Below are 19614 nucleotides of genomic sequence, written 5' to 3'. Positions count from 1 at the left end.
CTGCAAAATGCCAAAGGGTTGTTCAGTGACAGTGGTAATTCAATTCAAACCCCAATCACAGAGGCCTAGAGACCAGTTAACATGGGGAAAATGTATATCTGCTAATGGGTTGGCAAAGCGATGAAGGGCCCAAGACTGACAGGCACACTAGAAATCAGTGAAACCTGGTATTCTCCCCCAAGATCCTTGAAGTCTGCAGACCAAATGCGCTTGGTTGTCCCAAGGTCCAGATTAATACACAGAAGAGACCGGGCCATGACTGCTCCTAAATTATGGAACACATTGCCCCTGCATATGAGGATCTTCCCAACACTGGATACTTTTAAAACCCGTCTAAAGACCCACTTTTATTCTCTGGCCTTTAAATCAAAATGAGTCTGTTACTATTGTTCTTTCCATGATTCTATTTTCTCTTAATCTACATTCTATGTTATTTGGTAAGTCTTCTGATTTGACTATTTTATTGCAGAGTACTTTGGTCAACAGTTGTTTTTAAAAGTGCTATATAAATAAATAAACTTGAAATAAACTTAAACTTGAAACAGTTAATTTGTCTTTTTTAAAAAAAATGAAAATAATGAACCTATCACCATAAAATAATGTTTACTTAACAGGTACTTTTAGCTCCTAGTTGACACTGAGCGGTACAGATGTAAGACGATAGGGTGGATAAAATCAAAGTCTGGGTCTCAAACCAGAAAAGAGGGACAGCTGGAAATTAAACTCATAGTGAATTCAGAATTAAAGATGCTGCTTGCCTCTCCAAGTGTAACCAAGTGTTGGTTAGCGCACTTCATTTCTGAGAGACAATAATGTGTTTGTGGTTTTTACATACAAAAAGCATTTGCATGTGGTGTATCAATGTAAAATAAATAAAGAACATTATCATTAAAACTATTAATTTTTGAAACAATGGCTTCCACTTTGGGGGCATAAAGTGATATATTATTTTCCTGGGCCCTAAATCCCAGGATCCACCCCTGCTGGTAATCACTGTAAAATAAATTGCTCATGCCCCGGTCATTTAGGCTTTAAATCTGATCATTGACACCCCGTCACCTGCTGGTTGCTAGGGAAATTCATGTATTCCAAGACGGACTTGTAAGTGGTTCGTAATGTGAAAGATGATAGTTGGAAACAGGTTGCAAATACGGATACGATACTGCACCAGAACCTCCTAGCAGTTGCTTTGGTTGCTGGCAGGTTGCTGCGGTCACCAGAGGTTCGCATGGAAGTTGTCTGCAAACAACAGCAAACTACTCATCAAGTGGTAGTGAAACATTGTAATGTGTGATGAAAACCAGAAATAGAGATTTTTCAAAGTAAAGGTTTCAGCCTTTGAAAATGGTTCGTTCCAGCAATAAGGCTTTTACTTTGAAAGCAAACCATCACCATTTCTGGTGTGCGACTCAATTTTTCAAGTTTCACTGCAGGCATATTGCAGGTATTTGCAGGCAAGTCAGCTTCTTTCATACAAACTACAAGCAAACGTGGCACTCAGTCTGCCCGCAACCAAAAGAATCCCATTACGGTTTTTCCTGCACGCTGTTTGTGACCAGTTATACCTGGTGACAGGGAGGTGGTGTCTAGGTCTCTGTGACTGATGCTTTTGTCAGTAAGTTCAGTTTGAACTGATTTGTCGGAGAGCCTGGCACGCATATTTGTGGTATTTGGTCATAATAGTCAGAAATAATGTTATAATATAGTGATCAATTTGGTTGAGTTGCATCATTTAGAATTAATTAAGTCAAATGTATTTTTTATATGTCACATCCTGCGCAGGAAATGCCGTTAAGAAGATGCTGTTAGCTGTACAGACAGTTAAGTCATGTACTTCTAAAGGAGTTTTGACTTGTTTGTATCTACAGCTTCATTTTAGAGCCACATCAGGTCAGGTCGAGTTCTATAGTAGTGCAACAGTGTGATTGGACCCTAAAGTTAATAGTTTAAACCCTGAATATCGGTTGTAAATTTTTATATGACCGGTAAATCACTGTACTTGAGGTATAGTTTCTGAAATGTGCCCTATTATTTTGAGCCTGTGACTGAACTTTTTTGCCAACCCCACTGTTTTTCAGCGTTTCCACGTTTGAGGCTAAAGTCTACCAATAAAGTAGTTGCTGCTCCAACAGCACTTCTAGCTTCATAAACAACAAAAAAAGTAAAGTTTCACATAGCATTTATAGTGCAAAGTGTAGCGATGAACATCTCAGTGGTTAGATCTTAATACTGAATGTATTATGTAAGAATTGACTGTAAAAAGTCACTTTTACCCATTTTTTCCATATTGTATTTTAGCTGCCCGGAAAGCCCGTATATGTTCTTGTTTGTGGCGACCTAACCCATCAGGAACAAAATGGCATGACCTTCTCGCTGGAAGCCGGAGGAACTTCTTTAGTGGCGTATGGAGAAAGGTGTGTGGGAGGAGAGTGACAAGAGGTTGGTCAGACCATGCTGTGAATTGTTTGTGACTCCATTTCCCAGGAGGCTTTGCAACAACAGCTCAAAAAGCCACTAGCCACTTAGCCGATGGCATGGAGAGGGCTGAGACGATTTGGCCAGAGGTCACAGGAGCTGACATGGTGGATGCGGGGGTGCAGGTGTTTGTTGATCGGATGACTCTGGTGCACAGGAGGATTGTGGGTAGATGGATATGTCAGAGAGTTGAAGCTCACCCCTTCTTGATTGTGATGCCTGTCGTAGGGAGGATGGTGATGTGTGGAAGTGGATCGAACCCTGATTTTCTTTCGTTCTTGACCCTCTCTAACACTTTGACACAACTACATCGAGCCCTCCGAGTGTTTGAATGGAAGCACATCACCAGCTTTAACTGTTGAAACTTACCTCGACTGCATTATCCAAAGTACCTTTCTCGGCACTGACTTTACAAATAAACGTGTGAGGGCTTACTCCTTAAGACTAAAGATGTTAATTTGCTTCAATGGTTTATTTTACCCATAACCATGTACAAATAAACAAAACCTTTACAGCTTTGTATGGTCACACATTTAGCATTCATTGGTCCATAAGCACTCCTCACGGCGACATGAAAACACTTAGTAGACACCGGCTGACTTCTAGCGTCGGTGTCTGAACGTTGCACTGACGTCACAAATGTACCATCCATTCTAACAGTTTCATTGCAAATAAAAATAGTCACATGCAATGACTGAAAAAAATTACATTACCTCATGTCACATAGAAAGTAAGCGAAAAGTTCCATCATTTAGAAATAAGTACTCTTCAGAGATTTGTCTCTCTTTTTTTCTTTTTTTTCCCTTTTTTTTAAGTCCTAGACATTCTTTCAACAGCGTTGTTGGTCTCATTTGGGTTGTAAACATTAGTTACAGTGCTGAGCTCCTTTCAGCTCAAGCTCTCAAGAGAATTGGTCAATCAATACTATCAATCAACTGATGGAGAGGAATTGGTCAGTAGTCAATCAAACAAGGACTTTATCAGAGGAGGACATGATCGTCTTTGGGCTCAGTTAGGGGCAACAGGACACCAGTGAGAGACTGGAGAACAGACTAAACAGTAGATCTATATAAGACACCCTGAGAATCACAACTACATCTCTTTCATCTGTCATCCCTTCTTCCTATCCTCTCTCTTCCTCTATCTCTTCTTCTACGGAGCGATCATAGTCAGGTGGGCGTGGCCTCATCAGTTGAGAAAGATGGCTGGTTGGTAGGTTGTTTTGTTGTGGCGGAAGCCGGTTGCCATGCAACTGGCTCCTCTGTGGTTGGCATGGAGACAGGTTAAGGTGGATTCTGACCTGGTAAGGTAGTATGCAGCACGTACAGTAGTATGAACAGTAGAAATGTAATATGCAGTTCTGGGGAAAACAAACTAAATTTCATTAAATGACGCTGAAGAAATTAAACGGAACAAGTCCACCTCAGGCTGATTAACGGGTCAGTTCATCCAAGCTATCCAAGAAATAGTTTCTTACTTAGAGGTACAGTTCTTCTCAAAATCAAATTGACATTTTGGGCCGTAGAGTTATTTATCCATCTCGATTTATTTGGTGTAAGCTGCCCAATTTTGGAGATGCCAGCTTTTCGGTGTAATAAAACTATGCGGGACCCAGGCTGTGGTGATCAAGGAACCAAAAAACATGATTGGATGACACCACGGCAGTAACTACTGAAGCCTGTTTAAGTTGCTGATTTATTTATTTTTGCTAGGCTGGATTATCATCTCAACATTTCAAGTTATGTACCTCAAAATTTCAATGTTATAAATCCAAATTTGTACTTGTCGAGTGCTATTTTCTTAGAGTTTGAAAAGATTACTAAAAAACCAACAAAAAATTATCTTTATTATCTTTGATGTAATTTTTATTTCACTTCTATGGAACTATATCTGCCACTTAAAGGAAACATGTAGCTAACCATCATCACAGCTCAGCTGTCTTGTCACAGGTAGATGCACGTTTCCTTCCACAGTTAGCAGGTGTAGTTTGGCAGAGAGAAAATACTTTCTACATAAAATTATTCACAAGGAGTTTCTTGTATAACAGAGAAGGGCATTGCTGTTATTTGGTAAATGTAGCCTATCTCCTTCATTATTATTTAAGAGAAATCTGACTTCTGTACAGCTAAAATCTCCCAAACTGTTCAAGTCACATTCAAATTTTTTTAGATGGTTAGACAGCACCTGTCTTTTTGACTCATGTAGTGTTTTGACTTATCAGTCCCAGAAACTACAGCAAAGCTGTTTGCAGCGAGGGCTGTGGTTTCCTCAGAAATATATGCACACAAATGTGAATTAAATTTACATATGCATTTTTAATGCTGTGAGCACCACCACGGACTTAACTTCATTCACCTCCAGCGTTTTGGAGCATAAATTATTGACAGATATTGCACTTGTTGGGCAAACATTAAATATGGGTGAACTGATCCTTTCAAAGTCAAACAACCTGAGGGACACTTGCCTTGATTTAAGGAGCGCTTAGTAATAATCTCAAAGGTGAAAACACCTCGAATGAACGAAAGCAAGCGTATTTATCCCCAGATCTGTCAGCATGTAACAGTAGATTGTGACAGTAGTATGTTATCAATGGAGAACATCACATGGGGCTGACGTGGTGTGCAGCAAAGGATGGCGCAGGGGGAAGGCGGTAGTGGTGGACAGTGATTGGTTGATTTGGTTGGTCAGGTGACTGAAGGGGTTATGGACAGTCGAGTTGAGTCAGATCACATGATGAGGGTTTGCAGCTATAACGTCAGGAGGTTCCATCAGGAAGTATGGAAGCCTGACAAGTTTTAGCTTTTGGTGGACACTGGACACAACACCCACCCCGAACCCCCCCCTCACAGACCCAACAATCGCACACACACACACATCCACGCAGACGCACGCAGATTCGCACGTGTGAGCAGACAGACACGCAAGATACAAGCACATGTGCACCATATTTTGCATAGACACACAAATAAACACAGGTTTGTTAACTAACACACATTCACGACACACGCTGCTCACACACACCCTCGCGCGCGCACCTCGATTCGCCCAAACACACATTCGGTCCCCACCCTCAGACTTGCGATGTGTTACTGTGATGATGCAGAGTGTGGTGGAAGGTGAAGAATAAGACAACGGAAGACAGGTGATGCTAAAATGAACATTTATAATGACTGCTGTTGCTGTCGCAAAATAAGAATCCTTAAAAAAAGACCTCATATATATTAGCACTAGATTGCCCACTTCACTGGTAATCCACAAGTCAAGAAACACAACTCACTAGGTTTTTTTCTCTTTACAAACACAATGCTACAATTACATTAAATATTCAGTAATCTTTAAGTCAGTTAATGAATGTTGTTAAAAGCAACCACTAAATACTAAAAATAAAAACAAAACAATTATAATATTAATTCACCTTTTTCCAGTCGTTCCCTTTTTCTCGTTGTGTTGTTATTTATTAATAGTATAATAATAGTCTGAGAAATAAATAGCTCATGTGGTGTTCTCAGGGCAATGGGGCAGGCAGCATAAATCAAGAGTGGAGCTCAGAGCAATGCAATGAAATGGTGGAGTCTAATCTCACACAGTCACTTTAATAGTTTCAACATGTCTTTGATGTGGAGGCGAAATATGGAGATATGATACAAGTTTGGTTCTGCAGGCAGCGGAGTGGTTGAGCGGCACCTGCAGAGGTTAATCATCTCTAAACTATCCTTCTATGTTATGTAAACTAGGACTGTATTGCACAAAAGTTAGCAGCTCATCTTCCTCATTTTGTAGCCCGGGAGAAGCTTAATTTCTTCTTCTTTTGTTTTTCAATTTTCTGCCTCCGCCTCCCTGTTTTTGTTTTTCTTTCTCCGACTTGGAGGAGCTGAGTCGAGCCGTCTTCCACGATGATATGTCTCTAACATGACCAAGCGTTTTCAATCACTATGGCTTGATGATTAAAAAGATACTAGTGCCACTACAACTCACTGTTAAGAAACATCAACAAATGTACAAAAGCAAGCCTACGTTGAGAATGGCTCGGACTATTTCTCAAGATTAGTATTATTATTTGATGAGCACACTTATCTAAAAAGTTGGCTAGCCGACATGAACGCTAAACAGCGAATACAGTAGGTAAATCAACACTAATAACAACAGCACAGGTTAACACAGTAGAACTAGCATAGCCGATTATACAGGCAGACCTAAGTATCGGATACAGAGGATGAAAAGTGTTACGATCGTCTACCGCGTCCACTAGTTTCTCTTTATGCTGCCCGCCCCTTTCTGCTCAACACTTCTCTCTTTACACCTCGGCAAAAAATCTGACAAAAATATTTACAATGAGAGAGAAAAAAAATGAAATTGTGGAGAAACAATTGTTTAGTGTTTTATCCTTTTTTTGTTTGTCTGCATTTTTTAAAATATTTTTTTCGTCCTTTCATATGTTTTTTTTTGTTCTTTTTTGACTTATAGCTCAGAGAACTGTCCCCAATGGTGAGCAACAAACAAACAAACAAAAAAATCCAATCATATCAGCTAGCATTGCACAGTCTCAGAGAGGTTTTGGGGATGGAATGGAGAGTTATCGTCCAAACAGTTGGATGAACACAGAAGGGGGGTAGGAGGAGGAGGAAGAAGGTCAATAAAGTTCATGAGGGGGTGAAAGTTCAAAAAGTTCAAGAAGACAGAGGATGGCTGCGCAGCTGACGGTGCGTAAACACTCCCCACACCACTGCACTGGGGGCGGTGCATGTGTCGGCGTGCGTGGTTTGGATGTTAAACAACAACAAAAAAAATCATCATTAGAAAATGGAGGTTTTTTTAATCTTTCCCATCGAGAAAAATCAAATGGAGCGAGAGCGAGAGGGGTTATAGAGAGAGAGAGAGAGAGAAAGGTGGGGTGGGGGTATAGAAAGAAGGGGGAGGTGAGGAGAGTGAAAGGTGCCCCCAACACTATGGCACACAATCAATGAAGTCCCACAGGCTGAAGAAATGACAGAATTAGGAAAGCAGCTGGCATGAGCGGTAGGGCTTTTTTTTTAAGGTAGGTTGAGAGGCAGGACAGTAGGTAGGTAGCCAACCTGCAGAAGGGTTAATCCTTGTCGGGTTTAGCTCTGTGGGGGTGGTGAGGAGGAGGAGGAGGAGGAGGAGGTGGTGGTGGTGGGGGGCAAGGTGCTGTTCAGTTGAGGCGTCATGAGCGACATCATGTTATGAGGGCGGAGCATGCTGGCTTCATGGGTGCTTCCAGGATGGATGTCCGACACACAAGAACAACTCAAAGAAACGCTTGGAATGGTAGTAGTAGTTGTTGTTGTTGTCTTTTTTTTTGTTTTGTTTTGCTTTTTTTTCCTCTCTGTTCTATTTTGGCACTCGAGAGAAGAGACTCGTGGGAGGCGGAGGAGGAAAGTGTGTGTATGTTTGGGCGAGGAGGAGGAGTGGGCAGTGAAAGTGCAAAAAAAGAGGGCATGGAGGATATTGTGTTTGTGTGTGTGTGTGTGTGTGTGTGTAGGGGGGGTGGGGGTGGAGTAGGGTAAACAGGCTACATACAGAAAATGGCATTTTGTTAAAACTGGTTTGGGTTAGAGCATACAGTACAAATCAAAACCAGGAAAAAAATAAACAGAGAAACGAGAGAAGGAACAGAAAAACAGTGATATGACAAATGCAGTCTACAGTTGCTGGTGCTTCGATGGGGCCCGAGTTGGGGGAGGAAGAAGGGTGGAAAAGGGGGTGGGGAGCGGGGTCCCAAAAGATGTCTTAGATGTTGTTTTGAAAAGGTGGTGGGTGTGGGTGAGAGTGGGTTTGTGGAGGTAGGCGTGGCGGTGGAGGGTAGGCGGGGGGCAGAGAACAAGAGCTGGGGACTATGTCGGAGAGCCACACACCCACTGAGAAGCAATGAGGTCACCTGGCGAGCAGGTTAGAATTGAGTTTGCATTCCTCTACACGTTACAGTAAAAACAAAAGCCAACAAAAATAAGACATGAATAAAACATGGCTAGCCGGCTACACCGCAACACAGACACCACGGAGCGGGCCTAAAGCAGACAAACTCAGAGGGCGGGAGAGAGAGAGGAGCATGCACATCTAAATACAATGCTGAATGAACACCTACAGTAAGGCTACCATCTACAGTAGTCTCGCACACTGACCCCCACCTCAGCTCGGCGTGCCGTGCACTGTAACAGCAGAAGGTTTAGTGCAAACGTGTCACTGAGGAGCAATAATGGAAATCCCGATCGTTTCCCCATCTCAGTTAGTTTTGTGAACAGCGGGCCACTTCCCATGACAACATCTGTCAGTATACGAAGCATGACCGCACTGCAAATCCGGAGAGAGACTTTGGCAAAAAAACAAAAAAATTTGACACCGAAGCCAATAGCATCTAATTAAACTGAACTGGGAAACTTAGGACAGAGAGAGACAGAGAGAGAGGGGAGGAGGGGGATCAGGATTCAAAACCCACACTGGCAATGTTCAGTGCTGTTTTTTCTCTCTCTCCCCGAGATCAGAGCCTTGGATTGCATGTTAAGGGAGTGAAAACACAATCTGTCCCAAATTCTGCAGCAAGTCACCCGAGGGAGGCAGGCGGTGCAGCACACAGCATAGTGTGTCTGTGCGTTATTTTGGATTTAAAAGTAAGGGAGGGGATCTTTCACCTCTTTCTCACACACTGTCTCTCTTTACGAGTCACTCGCGACCACGAGGGGCGGGACCAGAGATGCTCCATGTCATATTTGAGGTCAATAAGGTGCAATTCAATGACAAGACAAGCCAGAGCTCAGAGCGTGGGGGCTCAAAGGACAGACAACATATTAATACTGAGAGCCTGACAGAGTGCGTCGAGGGGTTAGTAAGGTTAGATTACAGAGACACACTAAAACACATGTAAGCCTCTACTGCACGCCAGTGGTCAGAAGAGTGATATGCAAACTTATGGAGAGGTGAGTACATTCATGGACAATCTCAGTCTATTATTTGAAAATAAATCCAGATTTTTTTTTTCTTCAAAAAATTGTTCAAAAGTTAAGTAGGAACTGAGAAGCGTTTAGTCCAAGCTCGCTCAACAAGTAGCAAAATAGTCTTAGGTTTGTTCGAGAGTTTTGTTCGTATCCCTCTGAGGAAGGTTAGACAGCTTAGCGACAAAATACTCACTCGGTCGTGACATCGAAATCAAACATCGTCTTCACCTGCAGCAGGTGGACCGGGACTTGACGCGACTGCATCGAAAAACAACGAACATCTGAACGCGTGTAAAACAATACCAAAATGCTCTACCCTTATCGGCATGCAAAGATTTGTCTCCGAAAAATGAACAACACACACTTCCTACATGGTTTTTCTTTTTTTTGTTTCTTTGATTTTTTTTTTTTTGTCCACGCTTCACTTTGATATCATGCAATATAGACGTGCAAAAAAGATAACATCTATTTCCACAAAATACATCTTCATCGTAACTATAAAAGGCTGTGTTTAAGAATGCTATCTAGTCACATTTTTTTTTAGCATTATTATGCTAACCTATCACTATATTGATACTCTAGCCCCAGAGTCATAGTGCTGTTGCATCCTGGGAAGAGTAGTTCCCAGAGGACAGGCTAACACTTGGCTAACATGGCGGTCCCTCGTCTTGTGGCAGGAGTGAAGAGGGATTGAACAAACTGCTATACTGAAGCGCTTTGTCTGTTAGTGTACCTAGTTCTCAAAAACTGACCCCCTATGTATTGATTTATAAATATGGTTCATTTGGCACTTTTCACATTTTCTTAATATAAAAGTATGTCTCCTCTTACCTAATGTGATTTAAATCAACACATTTACAGTTCTGTTTTGGCACAGGTTTTACTTGTTCAGGTTAAAATTATGCTCTTATTAACTTATTGTCAGCTTATAACAGAGCGTGTATTACACTGCTTGCAACTAGCCTCTCCAGCTAAAGGACAGATTTCGATATGTTTTTACCTTGTATTTTTTTTTCTTGTTATTATTATTAAATAGCAGCATCTTCCACAAATTGAAAAAAAAATTACTCGTGTAAACCTATCCAACATCTACGGGTAAATCCAAAAGCTCCTACGGCACACAGAGGATAAGGGACGGGACGACACAACATGTATTGCTTCTAGTACTTGTCACATTTTATCTCAATCCCCTAACGTTATGATAACTAAAGAGATTAGCTGCTGTGTAAAAGACAGTCATCCTAAGGTTTAATTAATAAGATAAAAAAGAATTAAAGTATTAAATCAAATGGCACCTATATAAGAAATTTCAGTGCAGTTTTGCCACTGTAAACATACTGTGCTGCATGCACGCTTTCCAAAGCAGGGGGAGGAAACACGGCCACATGACTTTCAATTAATTAGCATTCAAAATCTTTAAATTACCTGAGTAATTATTGTTTCCGCTAAACAACTACATGTGACAAATTGCTTGTTTTGTCTGACCAACAAACCTAAAATTATTTTCCAAAATTGCTCAATAGATATTAAGTCCATAAATGAGTCTACCTGCAGAAAAAAGGCAAATCTTACTCTAAATGAAATGGAAATCAGCCTACTGAATGCATTCAGCACAGTATATTTCCATAGCAGAGCAAAAGCACACTGGCTTTTGCAATAAAATCCAGTCAAACCCTATCAAAGAGAAATTATTCCCTCGAAATATGTGTGTGTTTGTGCAATGTTTTCCAAGCTAGTAATGTATCTCGTCACTGTTATGAAGTACAAACTACAAATAAGAGTGTTTATGCACTGTGCCCTGCCAGCTATGACTTCCTCTTCGGGCGTGGTTATTTTCTGATAGTGTCGCATTTGGTGGCCCGAGCCTCAGCTGCCCGAGGAGGCAAAGAGAGAAGAGGCTCAATCTGTGGCGTTTGTCGGGGCAAGCAGCAGACATGCATTGATCGTAACACCAGACATAGTCACCCATGGAGCGATGTGGTAGGAGGAGAGGGGGTGTCAGGATGGGAGTGCACTGGAAAACTGAGGACGGGTGGGAGGGTGAGGAGAGTGTGGATGGTGTTAGATGGGAGTAAAGAAGCCTCCTTACCAAGCTGTGGAGATAAACCCTCACTGGCGCTCCAACAGAGAGTGACACATTCAAAAGCACAGTGGAGGATTTTGGGTCGGATTGGTTTCAAAAGAATCAAAAGGTCTGTTTGTTTAGTCTTAGAGGTGTTCCCTCCCCTCACCAGGCTTTTAGGTCAATAAATCAAATGCACCCCCTCCTCATTTTTGGCCTTTTACATTCCGTCATACTTCAGCTACTGTTAGAATTAAATCTCTGTCCAGGGACTTGCCTGTTGGATGTGCAGTACGTGAGAAAGACACAGCTGCGATAGGATATTGAATTTAGAATTTGTTCCAGTCTCTTTAATCTACTACTGGACACCTAACACTCCCCAACATCCTGCCCCCTAATTACGAAACACTTTTCCAAGATAACAGGTAAGTAGGATCTAATTGACCTCAATTGATTGATCCTCTTCATCGACCTAGTCTCTTTCACCTCCGTCAATATTCAGATATGATGTGCATTTCCGGTGAAGTTCTTCATATGCATTCTACATATATTTCATATATGCGTGTTTTTTTCCCTGCCATACAAAAAACCATCCAGTCAACGATGCCATCTATAGCACACATCCCTGACCTCATAGGTCGAGAGAAACTCTCCCTCGCTTCACAGTGCATTAAGACAAAAAAAATTCAGTGTACTCCGATTGTTAAAAAAAACAGACAAAAATAACACGACACAAACAAAAAAAACTCAACAACAGAAGAAACAACAGCATCTTCAGCAGCCTCCTGGGTCTACAGTGGGCAGTAAATCCGTTTCCGAGGGAGACCTACAGCTTGCCAGAGGCAGAAATGAGCTCAGCTCCCAGGACATATGTTAAAAATCTCTCATCTGCCCTTCATCTCATTGGCAGTTGGACGGATGCGTGATAAGAGCAAAGGTCAGTGAGCCTATTTATCTCCATTACTGATATGCACGCTGCCGTAAAAAAGCAAATCTACTAGCGAGGCTTGCAGATTCAGCAGTGGACCCCAGATAAACGACGTTCCTTTGTCACGTTTCAGTGTTACCTCCGACTAAATGTTTGCATTTCTCAGTAGTATCTTGTTAGTCTTAATTGCTCTCACTCTATCTAGTCTGTGGTTTGGGTTAATCCGAAGGGTTCGGGCGTCCACAGGCCGAGCAGCAGTTTATCCGAGAATTAGTTTCAGTTCAACTGGATTATTCATTTTAGTTACAACTTTACAATGCAGGCAAACTGCAACAGGGCATATAAACAGCAGTGATCTTTTGCAGCATGAGCTAGGAGCTAAGCATGATAACCAGGTAGGTTAATTCAGCTGCACTGCAGCCTGTGGTACGAGAGGTTTAGAGCTTTTCTTGCTAATCTAGAAGTCTTACTGCAGTCTGCATCATAGATATGGTGATTTCCCTTTTCTAGCACCAAATATGGCATCATAATGTTCTGTTTCAGTGTGAAAACGTGTGCGTGTCTGTGTGTGTTCCCTGTTCTTTTCTTTGACTGGATATATAAGGTGATCCTTCACTGTAATGATCCTAATGCCTGGGGTGGCTTTCTTACTGGACTTAAATAAGACATATATTACACTATGTGACATTACTATTCATCTTCAATCCACTTAAATTAAAACAAAAGAATCAAATCAAAAATAGTCTCATTTACATTCATGTCAACCTGAATTCACAGATTAAAAAAAAAACACAACTGAGCCTTATATGGGTGAACTCATTAATAAATAATGACGAAGGTAATGATTCCTATATCGACAATATAGTTAATAGAATTATCACAGCAGACTGCAAAAAATGCCATAGATCCTGTGTGTTTGCCGCAGCCTGCGCTGTATCGCTCTTGTCGTTTATGGGTTTTTCACTATGTGAGGTCATCGGCGTGCGCTTCGCCTTTCTATCTGAGACATTAGAGCCACACGTGGGGGTGGGCGTCACATGCTGTAACACCCCTGCAGCGCTGCACTGCTTGTGGGATACATCACAGGTATGGGAAGGTGTGCAAAAGAAAAAAAAGTGCCCGGTTGATTCTCTTTCCCCGCACCTCTGCCCAATTTCACCTCACCCTTCATCTCCCAGACGAGGGGACGAGGAGGGAGGTACGATCATATGCGGGTGAAGTAATAGAAGGTGTCGGCGGTGGGGGAGGAGTCAAGGGCATTTCTTCTCTCGCACACCAGGCTGAGGTTTGCAGTCTTGTTTGTTATAAAACCCTTGTAAAAGGGAGAGGGGCGGGTCAGGGGAGCAAAAAGTGAGAGGGGCATTCAAGGGAGGTGGGGCGAGGGGTTTGGGGTAAATCTCCTAGAAGAAAAAACAAAAACCCTACTGGAGGGTGATGGGTGTGGCCTGCAGGGGGAAGGAGGGCTAAGGGTTGTTTCCGTATTGGGTTCGGGGGCGGTGGAGGGCTGAACCCTGTAAACCCCAACCCTCCGCCTTGCCGCACCCATGCCCTTCCCTCCATCCCCCCACTTCCTGTAGCCTCTCAGGCAGTCGGCCTGTCTACATGGCATTCAGCTCTGTCCACACAATACACAAACAAACAGACAGCTTAATTTACTAAACGAAACAAAACAATAAAACAATAAACAAAACAATAAAAAATCCCAAAAGGTCAAGACGTTAAGTAATAAAACCTTATTTACATTTTGCACATTTTTTTCTTGGTTTTTCAGCGTAATAACTCGCTCCTCTCCCTCCTCGTCTTCTCAGCACATTTTTGCTTTGCGTCAAAAAAATTTTTTTTAATAGAGAATACTGAAAACACGCAGAAGAAAACGGTGCGAACGATTCCTTCCGACATTCTTGCTCTCCTCTCCTTTTTCCATTCTCACTTTTTTTATACTCCTCCCCCAAGCCCCCACTCTTTTTTTTTCCTCTTTTCCTCCTCGTTTCTCATCGGCTGTCAGGTTTAGCCCACCTTCTGTGGGTTGGTGGCGCGTACCCCCTGCTCGTAGGTGATTCGCTGGCTGATCAGGTACTGTGCAGCCTGTGTGGCGGCCTGGGAACCTGTGATGGTCACCTTCCTGTTCCGAGTTCCAGGAATGAACTCGCCCTTCTTGGAGATCTGGATCCTGGCGCCAGTCAGCTCCTGGTACTCCACTAGCGTCTTCCCTCCTTTCCCCAGAATGGCTCCCACTAGGTTTTCTGGCACAGCGATCTCAACCACTTCCTTTGCTCCTTCTGCTAGCTTCTCTGTGGCCAGTAGAGATGATGCCACAAGTGGTGAAGCAGCGCTTAAGTAACCATTGGTGGCCCCTGTAGCAGCAGCTAGGGATCCCAGAGAGAAGCCTCCAAGACTGGCTGCAGGGTGAGCAGCGCTGGTGGATGCATCGCTGGCATAGGATGCTAACAAATTAGCTGCAGCAGCTGCTGCTGGATTTGCATTAGCCGCTACTGCGGCTAGAACCCCTGAAGCAGCAGCAGGGTTGAGCCCCAGGCCCAGAGAGTTGGTGTTGTAACCATAGCTGGCCAGAGTGTTGAGGGCAGAAGTGATGGCGAGCAAGTCGTTGCCTGATAGGCTGGACATAGTGGTTGGGAAGGCTCCAACCCCAGCCAGGCCTGCCTGGCCGAGCAGAGAAGAAGCCGTAGCCGCGGCAGCGGCTGCGGCAGCTGGCATGACCTCGGTTGAGTTGGCGTACGGTGAGCCGGTGGGGTTGGAGTTGGCGACTGGCCCTGTGATGTTGGAGTAGGAGATGTTGAGGCACGAGGAGCTCTGCGGGTCCTCCTGGATCTTCTGGACAATGATCTCCACTGCTTTCCGGTTCTGTTCGGGCTCGCCGCTGATGGTGACCACACGCTCCTGCAGGTTGATACCTTCTGGCTTCTGGGATAGCTGGACCCACGCCCCAGACTGTTCCATCACTGCCTTGACTGTAGCTCCGCCTTTACCAATGATCAATCCTGCTGTACTGTTGGGGACGATCAGCTTGGCCTGGTGGGAGGTTGGGCAAAAAAAGAGATAGGTTATTACTTAGTTATCGAAGTTTTAAAGTACATTTACCCAGCAGAAATATAAGTGATAGATTTGTTTCTTTATTAATCAGGCAATTAATTCCACTACAATCCCAAAGAGAAGTATAAAGTCAGTCTTTCTACACAAATGTGTTTATCAGTGTTACAGAGAGATGTTTCTGATGTTTTACACTGTTCATGTTCAGCAGAGAGGGAAACGAGGCGATGTCTCACCTGTGAAGTTACGATTACACATGCATGATAACATCCCATCTTGAATTCAGTGGAATTATAAAATGAAGACGACATTATACAACGGACGATGAAGGCTCCTGTTTGCGAGATGCAAAACAGTGGGAGCTGTCTTTAGAGGTGTCCTTATAAAGGACGGGAGACAAAGAGATCCAAAGAAGAGATGAACTGAGACTGAACGATGTCTGAATACAGAGAGGAAGAAGGAGAGTTTCTGATGCGCTGTGTTTGTGCGTGAATGTGTGTCAACAGTGTAAAGATGTCCTGAAAGGAGAAAGAGCTGACACAGCCACTGAATAAAATGGACTGTGCAGGAGCAGATAATGAGTAAAGAGTGTTTTTTTTCTTTATTACTTTGGTACACAATAGCAAAAGAAGAGAGAGACGCAATGCGAGTTGGTGAGAGAACAGGAGATGAAGAGTGGGAGGGAAGGATGGATGAGAGAGAGGGAGAGAGAGAGAGGGATTGCAAAGAGGCTACTTGTGTGGAAAAAAAATAACATTGACTCCCAGGGGTCAGCGTTGCCATGGAAACACAGCTCCAGCATTCAAAGGGTAGTGAAAGGGAGTGAGACACACATATGTACACACTCTCCTCACACCCAAACACGGCGCAGCATATTTAACTTATATGCATACAGAAATGAACAGAACAGTAATGCTCGCCAGTCGATGAATGAACTTAACGCACTTCATTTAGTCTTTCACAGTTAAAAGAGAATTGATTCACAGTGCATTTCTTAACAGCTGGAGACCATTTCAGCCAGGACCACTATAGCCAAAAGATGATTGATTATTTTCATCTGCAGTACTTCATATCTGGCATTACGGCTTTGCTCTGGGACCTCCCTGTGTGTCCACAATCATAAAAAGAGAGCCAGAGGAGGAAAAAGCAGCAGCAAACCCCTTACTCACAGGCTGGAGCAGGAGTTAGTGATGACAGACACCACACTGAAGTGGGTTTCAAAGCAGCATGCAGGGTGCAATAACTGTAGGCTAACTAAAGTAATTTAATAGCCGCCTTGCATGTGAGAGTTGCAAACTGGAAGCAAGATATCAGCTGAAGCCACCAGCTGATATGGGCCATCATTGAGATCTGTTGATCTGCTGGAATTGCATCTTCCCTCTTCTTCATGTTTTGCTGAATGAACAGATTAAAATAGTCGTAGGTGTTAATGTGAAATTTACGGGAGGCGCAGTCGTGGCAATTGCTCCACCCCTTCCACAAAAAACATTTAACTATGTGGCTGAAAGTTAGAACTGGTGGCAATTCTAACACCTATTCTTTACCTTCGTAAACATGTAGCTAATTGTATCTGATTTGGAATGGAACTTGTTCAAGTGCTCTGCTGGGAGGAGCCAGAGACGCTGAACATGTGGACAGTGCAGACTGAGCCACTAATGAAGCCGTTAATGCCTTATAGAGTTGAACAGCTGTAATAGGAGTCTAGCTTGCTGGGAGAAATCTGTTTTTAAATGTTATTTTGAGACAAAAGCAACACATTCTTTTTTTTAAGTTTCTATCCGCTGATTCGCTGCATAGTTTTTTTTTTTCTAGCTTTTTTATGCCGCTCTCTTGATATTACAGGTATGACCTTTTAAGTTGGACATAGAGATTTAGTCTTGTAAACCTAAAATAACTCTCTTATGGTGTTACAGAGAAGCTTGCCAAGTAGTCAGACTAAAAGTGAACACATTTCACTGAATTTGCCCTCTGTTATTTCTCTGGGTTTGCTCTAAGGTTAAATTCTGTTTATGGCAAGGACATTATGCAGTTAGCTATAAAGTTTGCCGTTTCCACTTTTCAGGGACAGGTGATTGAAGTGATTCATGTTCATTTTGTAAAACAAGCTTACTTGTTCTGCTTTATATACACTGTTGGTTGTTCATATCGGTGGTAAGTGCAAAATGACATTAACCCTCAAAAAGATAAAATTATCAATTTGTTTTTGCCCTCAGTTCACTGGTGGATAATCTACAATAACCCTTTTGTATGAAAAGGTTTACACGAGGGCTGTCTGCCACAAACAGATCTGATGTCTGCAGGGAGCTAAAGTCTGAATGAACTGCGTATATGAAGGGTTCACTGCTGCTCCACTGACGCAGGCAGTGAGTGACGCATCCCACTCTGCCGCAGCGCTGACCTCCGTGCACAATAAAAGCGTCACTTTGCTGACTGAGAACAGACCAGAGGAAAGTGTGAGACTCGTGCCAGCATTCAACAGCAATAATGGAAAAAGCCCTCTGCTGCAACTTGTTGCAATATGTGATCCTTTTCTCTTTTTGTGCACACAAGACAACAGAAATAGAAACAAACAACCTGCAGCAGATGTTGTGGACTTCTGCTGCACATCAGCCACCTAGCAAATAAATGAATGCCCTGCCTGGACTGCTATCTGTGGTCTGTCTGAGTGAGAAAAATGCTTATTAAGTGCAGAAAGAGAGATGTTAGGTCGGAGAAATGGGAGGACAGCGAGCGGAAAACATCACTGAGTTGGCATTGATGAAGACAGGGGAGTAAAATAGGAGAAAGAGATGGTGGAAGGGGATTATTGATTCAACAATCTGAGATAAAACATGAGCAGAGCCACAATTTTTTTGTTTTCTGGCTTTCCATGTAGAGCACGATGGGAAAAAAAAGAGCAGGAAGACAAGGTAAAGAAGAATGTAAAGGCCATTTCATTACTTTCCCTGTCTGACACTTCTCCTTTAACCCCCAGCCCCCATTTGCTGCAGTTTTAAGCCGTGCAACATTGTGTGGAGGCAGCCTCGATTACAGAGGCTTGCTGCCACGCCGAATCCCGTGTGCTCTGCACTGCAGCCTTCTGTCAGGCGGGAGATGAATTTACATAGAAATAGAAAATTAGTGAGAAGCATGAAGGAGGGAGCGGATAACAAGAGCAAATTCAAACCTGCAGACGGCGTCACATTTTTGCTTCTCACTGCTTCAACTTGAATATTAGCAAATTATCTTTTGCCTGACCGTGTTTGTTTGTGAGACGTTTCTTTGGGATTAACAGGTTTTTTTTTCTTCTTTTGTCGGTTCGTCATTCCTCTCAGACAGAATGGAAATTTGTAGCTAGTTTCTATTGATTAGCAAGCTGTTACGGCGAGGCACAACACAGCGATGCTCCTTCAACATGTCTCTTAGCGTCCTGCTGCTAACGGAGGCTTCGCTACAATCTGCCGTCCTGTGTAGATTCAGGAGAAGAGCAAAGTGCTAACAAAGTGTGAACACTGCTGAGGCAGAGCGATTTTAAGGATTCCTTCCTAACACAATATAGTTTTAATACTATAAAGCACTGAAAGAGAATGGGGTGAAATCATTCATGAAATATTTTCCTTTATTGATTTGAATAATATTACAGTGAAGTCACAATAAATGTGCTGTGCTAACATAGCGTTTTATGTGCTTTATGTTGTTGTTGCATCATCCACCCACTCACACCCACATCACTGGTGACTGAGCTGCAATATAAGGTGCTGGCCTGCCATTTGGAGCGTCAGCGTCTTCCCTGTGGACACTTCAACATGTGGCGCGTCTGGGGACAGAACTGCCACATTTAGTAGAAAACCTGCTCTACCACCTGAGCCACAGCAGCCCGTGATATAAAATAATCAACCTGATCTGTAGTACAGCGCACCCAACTGTTCTACATTTAATAACTCACGCACCTGATTCATTTGGAGAGAAGTTAAGTGCTTTGGTTATGTCACAACAGATAATCTACAAACTCTCAGAGGTCACACAAATGTGTGCAATTTTCAGTATTTGTTATTTTTTAATGACTGAAAGCGTTTTGAAATTATAATGTGTCATAATTCAGTCCAGATGTGCGTGTGATGGGAAATGATGAAAGTTTGAAAATCATTAGAAAGACTAAAGATGCAGGGATA

General features: G+C 42.8%; 1 protein-coding gene across 3 annotated transcripts in view; it reads right to left on the bottom strand.

Moving 5' to 3' along the window:
* Window positions 1-562: 562 nt before the first annotated feature.
* Window positions 563-19614, bottom strand: part of nova2 (NOVA alternative splicing regulator 2) — a 103144-nt gene continuing 84092 nt past the window's right edge. For all 3 annotated transcript variants that reach the window (XM_042224839.1, XM_005932594.3, XM_005932595.3), the window contains one exon: window positions 563-15445. In XM_042224839.1, the coding sequence (XP_042080773.1) occupies window positions 14423-15445 (1023 nt within the window). In that variant the 3' untranslated portion in view covers window positions 563-14422. The remainder of the gene's footprint in view (window positions 15446-19614) is intronic.

Source organism: Haplochromis burtoni, unplaced genomic scaffold, assembly GCF_018398535.1.
Source record: "Haplochromis burtoni strain Fernald_Lab_line unplaced genomic scaffold, NCSU_Asbu1 Contig_153, whole genome shotgun sequence".
NCBI classification, from domain to species: domain Eukaryota; kingdom Metazoa; phylum Chordata; class Actinopteri; order Cichliformes; family Cichlidae; genus Haplochromis; species Haplochromis burtoni.
The sequence above is the reverse complement of the archived record's forward strand: the minus strand, read 5'-3'. Positions and strand labels throughout refer to the sequence as shown.